Source organism: Carlito syrichta, unplaced genomic scaffold (assembly GCF_000164805.1).
Source record: "Carlito syrichta isolate Samal-C Ts95f unplaced genomic scaffold, Tarsius_syrichta-2.0.1 Scaffold153723, whole genome shotgun sequence".
Taxonomy (NCBI): Eukaryota; Metazoa; Chordata; class Mammalia; order Primates; family Tarsiidae; genus Carlito; species Carlito syrichta.
This window is the reverse complement of record NW_007097819.1, coordinates 146,428-160,616: the sequence shown is the minus strand read 5'-3', so window position 1 is coordinate 160,616 and position 14,189 is coordinate 146,428. Positions and strand designations below refer to the sequence as shown.

The following is a 14,189-nucleotide window of genomic DNA, read 5'->3' as shown; positions in this document are numbered from 1 at the left end:
CCTCATCAACAAGGGTACCTGCACAATGAATATTTATATACCTAACCCTTAACTGTACCCCACAACTTTAAAATAAAAAATATATATTAAAAATAATTTAAAAAATAAAATAAAATCCATGTCTGATCATCCTAATACCTAATACTCCAGTGAATATTGTTGCTGCTCACTGATTCTGCTGGTTTTCAATCATTTTGTCTTTCTCTTTGTATAAATTGGAGGTTTATGTAATCTTTCCTCAAACGTAATTTTCATTTGTTTCTGTTAAGTAACTAAGATCAAAGCACTTAAAACAGTGCCTGGCACAATAAATAAATAGTTAACTCATATTACTGCAAGCTTTTTGCTCTGCCCAGATTAAGAATATATTAGTTTTTATATTTCCAACGTCAGTATATCTAGTTCACAGTCAATAGTTTAAAAATTGCTGCTAGCCGGGCTCGGTGGTTCAGCCGGTAATCCCGCGCCTTTGGGAGGCTGAGGTGAGTGGATTGCCTGAGCCTGCGGGTTCAAGACCCGCCTGGGCAGCGAGACCTCATCTCTACAATAAATCAAAAAATCAGCCAGGCGTGGTAGCATGCGCCTGTAATTCTGGCTACTCAGAAGGCTGAGGCGGAAAGATCGCCAGAGCCCAGCAGGTCGAGGCTGCAGTGGCCAGGAGCGGCCACTGCACTCCAGTCTGGGTGACAGAGTGAGACTCCAACTCAAAAAACAAACAAACCAAAAAAAATTGCTGCTGAGCAAATGACTTAAGAAACTGAAAATGAGGTGAGACATATGTATGGTATACATGTGTGACTTACATACCCATACACAAACACACAAAAATCACAAATGCTTTTTTGATAATTTTGTATACAGTTTCAAAAAGAATTGCATAAATTGAGCATTTACCTTCAGATGGTCTTGGTGTGATTTGCTTTGGGACACTTTGTACATTTTCATTTTCTGCTACATGAGATTCTAGGAAAAAAATGGGGCAAGTTTTAGATACTTGTGAAAATTCATTTGCAGGTTTTATGTCTTCAATATAATTGTTCATCATTGAATAAACTTTGATTGCCATGAAAATGTACCCATGACAATCAAAGTTTATATCAGCATTCTACTTCTAAAGTTCATCTAGATCACCTTCTGAATGATTATTCATTCTCCTGGTCCTTTATATTAGTTTTTGTGACCCTTTGCATTCTCTTGTAGTTTCCCATAACCACTATCTGAATAGAATACCCTATTTAACCTTAATAGATCTGTAAGGTCAGGATCTCTGTTATTGCCCTATGGCCCATGTATCAAACAAACAGACAGAAGGTGTTCCTATCTTTCCATACTGCAAACCCAATGGGGTGAGGGGAAACTATTAACCTGCATGCCTTCTCTTCCCTTTACTTAATTCCATTTCCATAGCCCATGATCAGATTATATTTACCTATCAGAGACTGCCTTTGAGGTTTTCTTGGTAAAACTGGCATTGGTAAGGGAATGACACCTGGAAATTGAGTAACACTTAGTGTCAATGTAGTGCTGTTCTTTAAATGTTCAGGCCGCTGTCTTTCTAGTTTAACAGATGCAGGACTAGGTGCAGGGCATGGCACTGTTGGACTTAAATCTCTCAAGATGTGCTGATAAGCATAGCCTGGGATCTTTGGTAAAGGTTGGTACTTGGGGTACACTTCCTTAGGTTTGGTAGTGATAACTGAGTAATGAGAACTTAAAGGTCTGGAGAACTCTGAAGAAAGAATTAACATGTCTTCTGGCCTTTTATCAGCATAAACCTTTTTTGTGGTTGTTTTGGACTTTCTTGAACTTTTTGTTTCATTCCTAAGAACTCGACAAGAAGCTGAATAACAACTTGTAAAAAATATGGAACCAGTAGCAGTATCTGAAATGTGCCAGTAGATATTCTTAGGGGGTGTGAAAAATGTAGTCGCTCTTTCTCTTACATGATGATCAAAAAAGAGATTTTGGATATTGATAGGTTTTAATGACTGGTTTCTTGAAACAACATCAGGAAAACTGATTTTATCCGTTTTGATGGAAGTGATTTCATCTTGAGTGAATGTTACATGTGGTGACTTAGTTTCACCAGTTTTGGCTAAATAAAAAAAAGAAAGAAAAATTAGATTATATTTACCAAAATGTCATAGACAAAATTAATATCTTAGTATTAATTACTACTTTTTACCCACTCACTTTCTAAAAATGTTTCTATATATACTTGCTCAGCTACCAAGACTTCATTTAGTTGACTGGTATAAAGTTTGAGTGAACAAATGGAGAAGTGAAACCTAAATTGTATTAGATTTAGAAAGGGTAAGGAGCTACTCTTGAAAGAACAGAATTGACATAGAGGAGAGATTTTTGAGTGGTTGCCACTAAACTCTGGCAATATAGTTGGATAAAATGATTGTGATGAAGTTTGCTATTTATCATACATAATTAGCTCTACTTCATTTATAATTTATTTAATCAAAAATTTTTATTTCTTTTAAATGCCAGGTATCAGACAAATGTGAACATTCTGATAGTGGTTACAAAGTGCCATAAGTTAATTTAGGTAACAACTATAAGTATTCTTTTATCTCTTAGGTCCAGAAAATGCACTAAGTCTACATTCTTAAGTATCTCACTACATCATATATGAGGGAGAACCAAAAAAAAACAACAGAATTTATTAATAAAAAATTATGTATTTATTCTTACATGTTTAAGCTTCAGTTATCTTCAAAGTTCTCTCCATTTGATTCAATACACCTATTGAGATGCTTTTTCCACAGCACCAAATGGTTTTTGAAGTCATCCATTTTGATGCCTTTTCGTGCTTCTGCTGTTTTTGTTTCACCTCTTCTACACTGGCAAAATGTTTCCCTTTGAGGGCTTTCTTCATCCAGGGAAACAAGGAGGGTAAGGCATGGGTGCCATGCCACTTTTGGCCAGCACAGTGTGGGCAGGTGCGCTTATAAATCACTCATTATGAAATGGGCAAATGTATTAAAAGAATCTCCAAAAAAAATTCACTAAAGCCAAATGCAGCCTCTCACATTGCTAGCTGGTATGCTGATGCTGAAGGCCTCCTAGAACACTTAGCTGGGAAAGTCTGTACTACAAGGGACCCACCCTCCAAAAGATAATTCTGGGTTTTGGGGGTTACCCTTTTTACATCTTTTCTTTCCTATGCAATCCAATGTTAAATTACATTTTTGTGTTGTCTCAACTGAGTACAATAAATAGTGAGGACCCATACATTCTAATGAGGACATAATAGATTCATAAGGCAAAACTTGCAAAAAAACAGCCTAAACAAGTCCTTCAACTCTTCACCCTTCACCTACCTGTTGTGTGTATATGAGACGTGGCTAAAGATTAATCTGGGTTCAGAAAGAGGACTCTTCTGAATAGAGGTATGGAAGCACTATGCATTTTCCTGATTTTGTCCTCCCCATGATGGGTGGAGGGAGGATGATGTTCCCCATCTCAAACCAAGTGAGGGAGACTCTCTAAGAACCATTTACAAAAAACAGGTGTATATGCCATAAGGAGAAAATAACATCTCACTACTCCCCTATTTTACCTCCCCCACTGATAACTTAGAGAGCAGTAAAAATGTATTGGTCCCCCCAATGCTGTTTCACAATCAAAATAAGACAAGAGAATCCTTAAAACTGTTTTGCTTATATCTCCTAGCATAGCAAGGGGTACCATACTGATGCTGAGTCATACCTTAACACCTCACTCTTTAACACCTTAACTCTTCCCAAACCCAACCTCCACCTATGGAGGATCCATAAACTATGAGTTGAAGAAAAAAGAAGTAAAAGAACAAGATGGAAGAACCAATCATGCTTCTCTTTCCCTTTGCTCATGTAAAAATGATCATGCCTAGATTGAGCTAGGAGAAGGGAAAAGGTTTTATTGTATGCTAAGTAGAAGTTTGATTTAGATTGAACTAATTGTTTAATATCTGAAAATGAGACAGAGCTAATGGACCAAAGAGACTAGAAAAGTCTTTGGAGAGAGAGGAATGTCATATGAATCTGAAGGGCAACAGTAGGAGAAGAATAATAGTTGCTTCCTGTTAATATGAAACTAGTCAATGCTAGCTCATTCAATAAAATAGTTATACCAATATCGTCAAGTTCATTTTCTCTCTGTTAAAACAAATTAATACGGTTAACACGTCGACAGACTGCAGAACTCCTTCCAACTACCACTATCTCACCATATTTATCCTTCCCTTTAATGACAAACTGGTATAATTGATGCTCGTTAGTATGATATCCTTTCCCACCAGCAGAGCAGTCTCTGCGTTCACACATAGAGAACAGGAGCCTTCTTCCTACTCCACAATCCCACTCTTGCTGCTCCTGGAGGTTGAGGCAGGTGACCTAGAGGGCTGCCTTTCTGGGGCTGTAAGTGGTAACTACAACCCCATAAGGCAGTGTAGCCTCCATGTCCAGGCTCTGGTCCAAGGGCATGGTCCCTCCCCACATTATGTGGCACTATGGCACTGCTGCCACAGACAGCACAAAAACCTGAAAGCAGCATGTATGAGGCTTTGGGTGGTGACCCCATAACATAACATCACCAACACTAGTCCACACCACTTGAAACCTAGAGGGTCATCTCCTCACTGCTACTGCCATCACCCACAGCATAACAGTTGCCCAGGGATCCAAGAATCCACTCATTTGCCCGGCCTACTGCTGCCACTACCAGCATCCACATAAGCTACCTAAAGGCCCAACACGTCATTGTCACTATAGAGGCCTGAAGACTGGTCCACCTGGCTTCTCAGTACCCAGAACAACTTCTCCACAGCCTCAACTAATAATCACAACCTAACCCTCCACGGAAATCACAGAAAGCACTAACACTGTTTATAGCATTTGCCATCATTAAAACACATGAAAGTATAGAACTCACTGGTAGAGTAATTATACAAAGAAGGTACAGAAAGTACTCAAATGAAACCACTACAGAAATACACCATTCTACAACAACAATCAATAAGAGAAAAAGAAAGGAACAAAGAATTTACAAAACAACCAGAAAACAATTAACAAAATATCAGGAACAAAGACTCAAATATCAATCATAACTTTGAATGTAAATGGATTAAATTCTCCCACTTAAAAGATAAGGCATGGCTGAATTGTTTTGTTTTTTGTTTTTTGAGGCAGAGTCTTACTCTGTCACCCAGGCTGAAATGCAGTGGCACACTCACAGCCACTGCAGCCTCGACCTGCTGGGCTCAGGTGAGCCTTCCACCTCAGTCTTCCAAGTAGCAGACACTACAGGCATGCACCACCACACCTGACTACATTTAAAAAAATTTATTGTAGAGACGAGGTCTCACCAAGTTGCCCAGGCCTGGTCTTAAACACCTGGACTCAGGCAATCCTCTCACCTTGACCTCCTAAAGTGCAGGGATTACAGGCTTGAGCCACTGCACCTGGTTGAATTTTTTATATATATATGATGGAACTAAATGCTGCTTATGAGAAACTCACTTTACCAGTAAAAACACATATAGATTGAAAATAAAGAGATGGAAAAGATTTTCCACACAAATGGAAATCAAAAGTGAACAGGAGTAGCTATACTTAAATCAAATAAAACTGACTTTAAGTCAAGAACACTTAAAAAAAAAGTCATTATACAATGGTGAAGGGATCAATCCAGCAAGAGCCTATAACAATTATAAATATATATGCACCCAACACTGTGGCACCCAGATTCATAAAGCAAATATTCCTTGATCTAAAGAGAGAGATAGACTACAATACAAAAATAACACAAGACTTCAACACCCCACTCTCGGCATTAGACAGATATGGACATAAAATTCACAAAGAAACATTGGATTTAAACTGGAGCTTAGACCAAATGGACCTAAAAGATATTTATAAAACATTCTATCCCACAAGAGCAGAATATATATTCTTTTCATCAGCACATGGATCATTCTCTATGATAGACAATATATTAAGCCACAAAACAAGTCTCAACAAATATTAAAAACTCAAAATCATAAAAAGTATATCCTCAAACAACAATGGAATAAAATTACAAATCAAAACCAAGAAGAACTCTGGAAACTATACAAATACATGGGACACATGAACACAAGGGTGGCATGGGCAGATGCTGGACACTTCTAGGGGAGAAAGGAAGGGAGAAGGGATATGGAGCACATGGCAACACACTGGGTACCAGGTCCACTATCGGGGGAGAGAGGGCCCACTAGAAGTCAAAACTTCACCTGCACACACCCTACTGATGTAGTAAATCCCCACAATGCTAAAATAAAATAATAAGAAAAAAATTGATGGAAATTAAACACGCTTTTGAGTGACCACTGAGTTAACAAAGAAATTAATATGAAAACCAAAAAAATTTCTTGAAACAAGTGATAATGGAAACACAACATACCACAACCTGTGGGATACAGCAAAATCAGTGCTAAAGGGAAGTTTATAACAATAAATGGCTTCATCAAAAAAGTAGCAAGATTTCAAATTAACTATCTAACAGTGCATCCCCAGGAACTAGAAAAGCAAGAACAAACCGAACTCTAAATTAGCAAAGGAAAAGAAATAATAAAGATCAGAACAGAAGTAAATGCAATAAAGATTTTTTTAAAAAGCAGCAAAATGAAAAGTTGTGCTTTAAAAAAGATAAACAAAGTTGGTAAACCACTAGCTAGACTAACCAAGCAAAGAAGACCCAAATAAACAACATCAGAAGAAGAAAAGGAGATGTTATAATTGGTACTACAGTAATACCAAAGATCATCAGAGACATATGAAAAATTATATACTAACAAACTGGAAAACCTAGAGGAATGGATAAATCCTGGAAACATATAATCTCTTCAAGATTGAAATCAGGAAGGAATAGGAAGCCAAAAGAAATCAATAACAAGTAGCAAGATTGAATCAGTAATAAAAAGTCTCCCAACACAGAAAAGTCCAGGACTAGATGGATTCACAGTTGAATTCTACCAAATGCACAAAGACCTAATATCAGTTCTGCTGAAACAATTTTAACAATTAAAAGAGGAAGGAATTCTCCTTAACCATTCTATGAGGCCAACATCACCCTGATACCAAAGGACACAACAAGGACACAACAAAAAAAGAAAATTACAGGCCAATAATCTTATAAACATAGACATAAAAATCCTCCACAAAATACTTGCAAACTAAATCAACTAGCACATCAAAAGGATAATATGCCATAATCAGGTGGAATTTACATGAGGGATTCAAAGGTGACTTAACATATGCAAATCAATAAATGTTACATCATATCAACAGAATGAAGAATAAAAACCATATGAACATGTCACTAAACTCAGAAAAAGCATCATATAAAATTCAATATCCCCTTATGATAAAACCCTCAACAAAGAAGGAACATACCCCAAAATAATAGAGGCCATATATGTATTACAAACCCATAGCTAACATCATACTGAATGAGGAAAAGTTGAAAGCCTTTCCTCTAAGAACTAAAATGAGACAACAATGCCCATTTTCACTATTGCTATTCAACACAGTCCTGGAAATCCAACTCAAAGCAATCTGGTGAGAGAAGAAAACAAAAGGCATACAAACTGGAAAAGAGGACATCAGTTATCCTTCTTTGCTGATGATATAATCTTATATCTAGAAAAATCTAAAGACTTCATTAAAAAACTCTTAGATTTGATAAATGAATTTAATAAAGTTGCAGGATACAAAATCAATATACAAAAATCAATAGCATTTCTACACATCAATAATTATCTAGCTGAGAAAGAAATCAAGATGGCAATCCCATTTACAATAGCTATAAAAAATAAAATACCTAGAAATAAATTTAACTAAGGAGGTGAAAGATCTCTATAAGTAAATGTACAAAATACTGATGAAAAAAATTGGATGTGACACAAACAAATGGAAATACATCCCTTGTTCATGGACTGGAAGTATAAATATTGTTAAAACGGCCTTATTGTCCAAAGCAATCTACAGATCCAATGCAATCCTTATCAATATACCAATGTTATTCTTTACATAGTTAGAGAAAAAATTTCTAAAATTTATACGGAACCAAAAAAGATCCTAAATGATCAAATCAATCCTGAGGAGAAAAAAATGAAGCTAGAGGCATCATGTTACCTGACCTTAAACTATATTACAAAGCTATAATAACTGAAGTAGTATGGTACTGGTATAAAAGTAGACACATGGACTAATGGAACAGAATAGAGAACCCAGAAATAAAGCCACATACAGCCAACTGAAATGTGACAACACCAACAAGAACTTACATTGGAGAAAGGATACTCTGTTCAATAAAAGGTGGTGAAAAAATTGGATAGCCATATGCAGAAGAATGAAACTGGACTCCTATATCTTATCATATTAAAAAAAAAAACCAACTCAAAATAGGTTACAGAGTTAAACTTAAGACCCAAATCTATAAAAATACTAGAATAAAACCCAGGGAAAACGCCCTGACCATTGGCCTAAACAAAGAAAGTATGAAAAAAAGACCTCTGAAGCACAGGCAACAAAAAGGAAAAACAGATAAATGAAACTTTATCTAAAAGTTTTTGCACAGTAAACGAAATAGTCAACAGAGTAAAGAGACAGCCTATTGAATGGAAGAAAATACTTGCAAACTATTTATCCATCAAGGGACTATTACCCAGAATATACAAGGAATTCAAACAATTCATAAGGAAAAGAACCAAATAATCCATTTGAAAAAAAAAAAGGGCAAGGACATGAACAGATATTTCTCAAAAGACATACTAATAGTCAACAGTTATTTTTTCTTAAAGTGCTCAGTACAAAAATCAACATTAAATGGATCAAAGATTTTTTTAAATGTGCTCAGTATCACTAATCATTAGAAAAATTCAAATCAAAACCACAATAAAATATCACCTTACCCCAGTAAGAATGTCTATTATTAAAAAGACAAAAAACAGTAGATATCATTGAGGATACAGAGAACAGGAAACTCTTATACACTGCTGGAAGGGATGTACACCTGTACAGGCACTATGGAAAACAGTATGGAGATTTTTCAAAAAACTAAAAATAGAACTATCATTTGATCCATCAATCTCACTACTGGAAATCTTCCCAAAGAAAAAGAGACCAATATATATGAAAGGGTTGCATGAACTTTCATGTTTATTTTACCACTATTCACAATAGCAAAAATATGGAATCAACCTAAGTGTTCATTAACGGGTGAATGAATAAAGAAAGTGTGATAAATATACACAATGAAATACTATTCATCCATAAAACAGAATGAAATCATGTTACTTGCAGCAATATGGATGAAACTAGAGGTTATTATCTTAAATGAAATAAACCAGACATAGAAAGACAGATACTACATGTTCTTACACATGTGTGGGAGCTAAAAATTTGATCACATGGAGGTAGAGGGTGGAAAGACAGATAACCGAGACTGGGAAGGGTGAGTAGGGGAAAGGAGGGATGATGGAGAAAAGTTGACTGGGGGTGAAAACAGTAAAATACAAGGGATAAATTTAGTGTTTGATAATTGAGTAGGGTGTCTATACTTAACAATGATGTATTGTACTTAGGTGATAGGATCACCCCTAAATAAATACTCTGGATCAACATGCACTATATACATGTAACAAAATTTCACATGTACCCCATAAATTTGTACAATTAAAAAAAAACAAACTCTTGTACATGGTAACAGTGCTGAGGGACTCTGATCCTGGTCTTGTTTGGGATAGGCATGGACCCTAAAGAGGGCAAGTCAAAAGTCAGAGAGGTTCAAGGAGCAGGTCCGAGAGGCCTAACCAGTGCTGAAGGTGTCTGTTCTTATCAGCTGTGCGCCTGGCAACTTTACACTACCATCACCATCTCAGTTTGGGCTTTCCTCCTTGTTCTGAGGGTCTGTTTTGGGACCTCCAAAACATACAAACTACACTGAAAATGCCCAAGGCCTGGAAGGAGTTCTGCAAATCTTGGGCCCTGCATAGTCACCCACACACGTGTCCCTGTCTTTCTCCCAAGAAACTCCCCTCACCAGGACCAGTTAACCTCTGCTGACTCTGAACCAGGTCCTGAACTTAAAGACAGTTTGAACGCTGATCCATATTGTACTTGAGAGACAGAAAAATATCATAGTTCCATATACTCATGACTCCTTCCCTTCTCCAAATTCATGTCATGAAAATAAAATGTGAATTTTTAAAAACATTTTCGCTTCTGATTTTTACTGTCATCATCCCAGTCTTCACTAAGTTAACTTTCCTCTTGTTTTTCTGATATTGCCTTACCATGTTTTCAGGTAATTATTAGAATCTCATCAGTAATAATTCAGATTTCTTTGTTTGGCATATAAGAAACTCTGCATACTGCATCTACTCCCCCTAACCTTGCTGTGTGATGACTTTATATTTTCCAACATAAACCCTTAGTTATTATAATTATTGCTGACAACCACAAAGGCCACACTGCTAACTTTCAACTTCATTTTATATGTTGATCACACTGTGTGGATTACCTTCTCTTACCACTTAATTTAAATCGCTTTTTCTTTCAATGTCTACTTTAAACACAATGCAATCCATGCTTCTTTGATAATACAGTCCATACTCATTGTTCTCACTAATTCATTCAACAAACATTTAACACCTACCATGTGCCTGCTGTATGCATAGTGCTAGGAATACAATGATACAACAAACCTTACTAGCAACAACGGTCTCGCAATTTAGCACAGAAACTAGGCTGGTAAAGTTGTAATGGAGAATGGCAAGTGCTTATTAAGGAGTAAGTATGGGAAACTATGGGAAAAGAGAAAAAGGCAGTCTTATTGGTTGGAGAGGGAAGAGATGCTTAGAGAAATCTTCCCAATGAAGATGATATCTGTCTTCTCAATTCCATACTTCCCTATTATTTGATACCTTTCACCATAATCTTTTTCTTCTTTTTTTTAGTACATTAAATTTCGACTTTTCCAATTCTATCCTCTGCCAAAAACTACACAGGTCTCCTCCATTATTAAACATATTTCATCCCACTTTTACTAATTCCTCAAGTCTTAGTTCAAGCCCCATTCTTGCCCCACATACATCACTGGACTACGACTACCCCCCACACATTAACTGGGCATAAATTCTATGCTACTTTGTACTGTTATTTAAGGTTTTTGTTTCATGTGTAGCTCATCTCCAGAGCTTAACTGAAAGGTCTTAAAAGCTCATGAAAGGCAGGGACCAAATCTTCCATGTCATTATTCCTTATGGCATACAGCATAGGCTAATTGTAAGTATTTATTTCAGGGTCTTATTTCAATATTTTAATATTTATTTTTATAAATTATACTTTAAGTGTTCATTCATTCAACAAATATTTTGATCATCTACTATGTGCAAAGTACTCTGCCAAAGAACCACTGGAAATATAGGATTGATAACAGTCATAGGCAGTAGAATCTCCAAAGTGCCACAAGAAGGATCACTCTCCCACTACAACAAGAAAAAATTATCCAGTCCAAAACATATATAGCACCAAAGATGTGAAACTTTGTTACTAGAGGATAAACTTCAACTAAAGATAAATGGAGGAAAATAACTGGTAGTGAGCTGTAAATATACATACTGTGGGTACTATTATGGAACAGATTGTAAATGCAGAAATGTAGACTATTACACAAATGTAGAAATCATATAATAAAAGTCAGGAGGGAAAGTGCAAGAGGAAATTATGATGGTAGTACAGGCAAACTGGTTTACACATCTTTAACAGTCATGCATTGATAGATAATAGTTTAACGTAATAAATCAAGCTATAGACTGGTATATTTTAACAGAATAAATGTTGACACTAAAACAATGCAATTAATTAAAATTAGTTGGTACAGAAGGCTGAAAACGAGGAAAAGAGAAAACATGCTAATTTTATTGTTTATAATAAGAAATAGATAAAGTTATAGCTATAAAATTGGCTCATTTTTACTTCCTAGCACTTATACAGTGTAATTTTATATTTACTTATATGAGTGATTGAAGACTATCTCTATCCCACCAGTGAGTAACTAACAAAGGGAACTGGCAGGGTCTATTTTTGTTCACTATTATATCTCTAATTCCTGTCACTGTGTTTAATAAATATATTCAATTCTCATTATTTGCAGTAGTTCTGTTCTATAAAGTCTCAGCAAACACTGAATTATCCATTACTGAACCATTGCTTCTAGGGGAAATATGCGGTTAGGCTCCTATGAACCTCTGGTCTCAAAATTTTCATCATCCAATCAATACATAATCCTGTTTTATATGTGTTTCTATTTAAAGACATCTTTATTAAATATATACATTTGACTCGTTAACATTGAACTTGTGACCAACAACACTGCATTCATGCCTGAAGAAAGCTTATCTAACACATAGTTGCTTAGGAGCACTAGACAGCACTTCAGCACTGTGCTTATGGCTCATTTTAAACAGTGGAATCACTTACAGAAAGCACACAAATTCAAGAAACATGGCACTAAATAGACAGGAAAAAAGGAAGCTTGTTTACAGTATGAGAGATAAAACAAGAAGGCAGAGGTAGTCTTGTTCCACCTCAGCTGGGAGCATGTGTGTTGTGTTACTCAAATTTTTCGGTGCTCTGTCAGTGTATATCCAAGTATGACTGGGAAAACATTATGAGCACTGATCTTCAGGTTACAAATAATTTTATTGTTTAGGTAAATTTGAACCCACTGAATCCACAATATGTACCAACAACTGTACTTGTAGAATTAAGTTGGATTTCATCATCTTATAACATTTATAAGTTATAGGTATTAGTGTGTTCACTGTGATTCTCAGCTGTGTAAGTCAAGGAATTTCTATAAAAAACACATAAATATTAATACACATATCTTATGAATACACATACCTGTCTGGATTTTCTTCTTTTGTAAAGATGGTTTAATGAATTTGGGAGGTAACGGTCTTCGGAGAAGTTGTGGGTGCTTTTGCATTTTAATGAATAATGAGCACTGCTTTTCATAATTCTTGGTTTATGTGAGAACTGAAAACTTTTGAATATGTTTGAATTGTTGCTGAAAGGTAATTTATTAGAATCTAGATTACATTTAATGAAAATCATTCTATGTTAATAATGTAATGAGTACAAGCAGAATTCCTTTATGAGAAAAAGAGTATGAAAATAATTCTTTAAAATGTCTAGAAAGTATCCAAATAAAATGCATGGTTATAATTAATACATAATTTAAAATATGAATACTATTACTAGCCAGATTCATTCTAAAATTCAATGTTAGTACAAAGTTCAATCTGCCAATGCTATTCCAACTAGTAAATACTGTCTTTTCACAACAGTAGAAGTGACAAAAAGACATCTTTTTACTCTATCACTATAAACTTAGAAAGAGTTTTTGGTTTTAAAAAAAAGATATAGAGGATCCCTCCATTACATTAACACTATGTCTACCATTCACAAATAAATTACTTTATTTCTATAATAATAACTTGTTTTAAATTTCAATCACTATACTTGCACCATAACTATTTAGTCCAAAAATAAGATGGACTTCACATTATATAATGAGATTTCTCAGGACTGCTGGGACTCCCAATTGGTACTGCTTAGAAATAATGGGAGAAGATGCATCCAAAAACCGTGTGATTAGTTTGCAGGGCAACATCAAAAGTGCCCGGCTCGCCATTATTCCGTTGACAGGCCAGAAAGGAACACTCTGGAGCCGTTCAAAAGGACCCTTTACCGCCAAAAGATAACTTTGCACCCAGGCACTCAAGGTTTGCTCCCCGGTAGGTAGTAGGTCCCACTCGATGCTGGTGATTTCCTTTCTGTCGTATCCGAAGAGATGCTTGGAAGCGGAGGACTCCTATACTGCCCTTTAGGACAAGTCAGTCGCTCCGCAAACCCACTGGTTTCTCGTCTTCCATTCCTCTCGGAATCCAGGGAGCGAGGTAAAAGTCCAGTGAGGTCGCAGGTCTTGGCCCACGATGCTGCTCCCAAAGAACCACCAGGTTACCCCCACGCCCTAGCAAGGTGCGGTCAGAGACCAAGGAGACACACCCCTAGCAACCGGAGGCCGATAAGCCCGCCCCGCCCGCGGGACGCGCAGGCGCTGGAGGTTGGGGCGGGGCGGCAGGGCGC

General features: G+C 36.3%; 1 protein-coding gene across 1 annotated transcript in view; it reads right to left on the bottom strand.

The window, feature by feature from the left end:
* LRRC63 (leucine rich repeat containing 63) overlaps positions 1-14,189 on the bottom strand; it is an 87,785-nt gene that overhangs the window by 67,137 nt on the left and 6,459 nt on the right. Inside the window, exons 3-5 of the mRNA XM_008050818.1 lie at positions 13,792-13,924; positions 1,430-2,095; positions 895-963 (exon numbers count right to left, since the gene is read on the bottom strand). Coding sequence (XP_008049009.1) covers positions 895-963; positions 1,430-2,095; positions 13,792-13,924 — 868 coding nt within the window. The remainder of the gene's footprint in view (positions 1-894; positions 964-1,429; positions 2,096-13,791; positions 13,925-14,189) is intronic.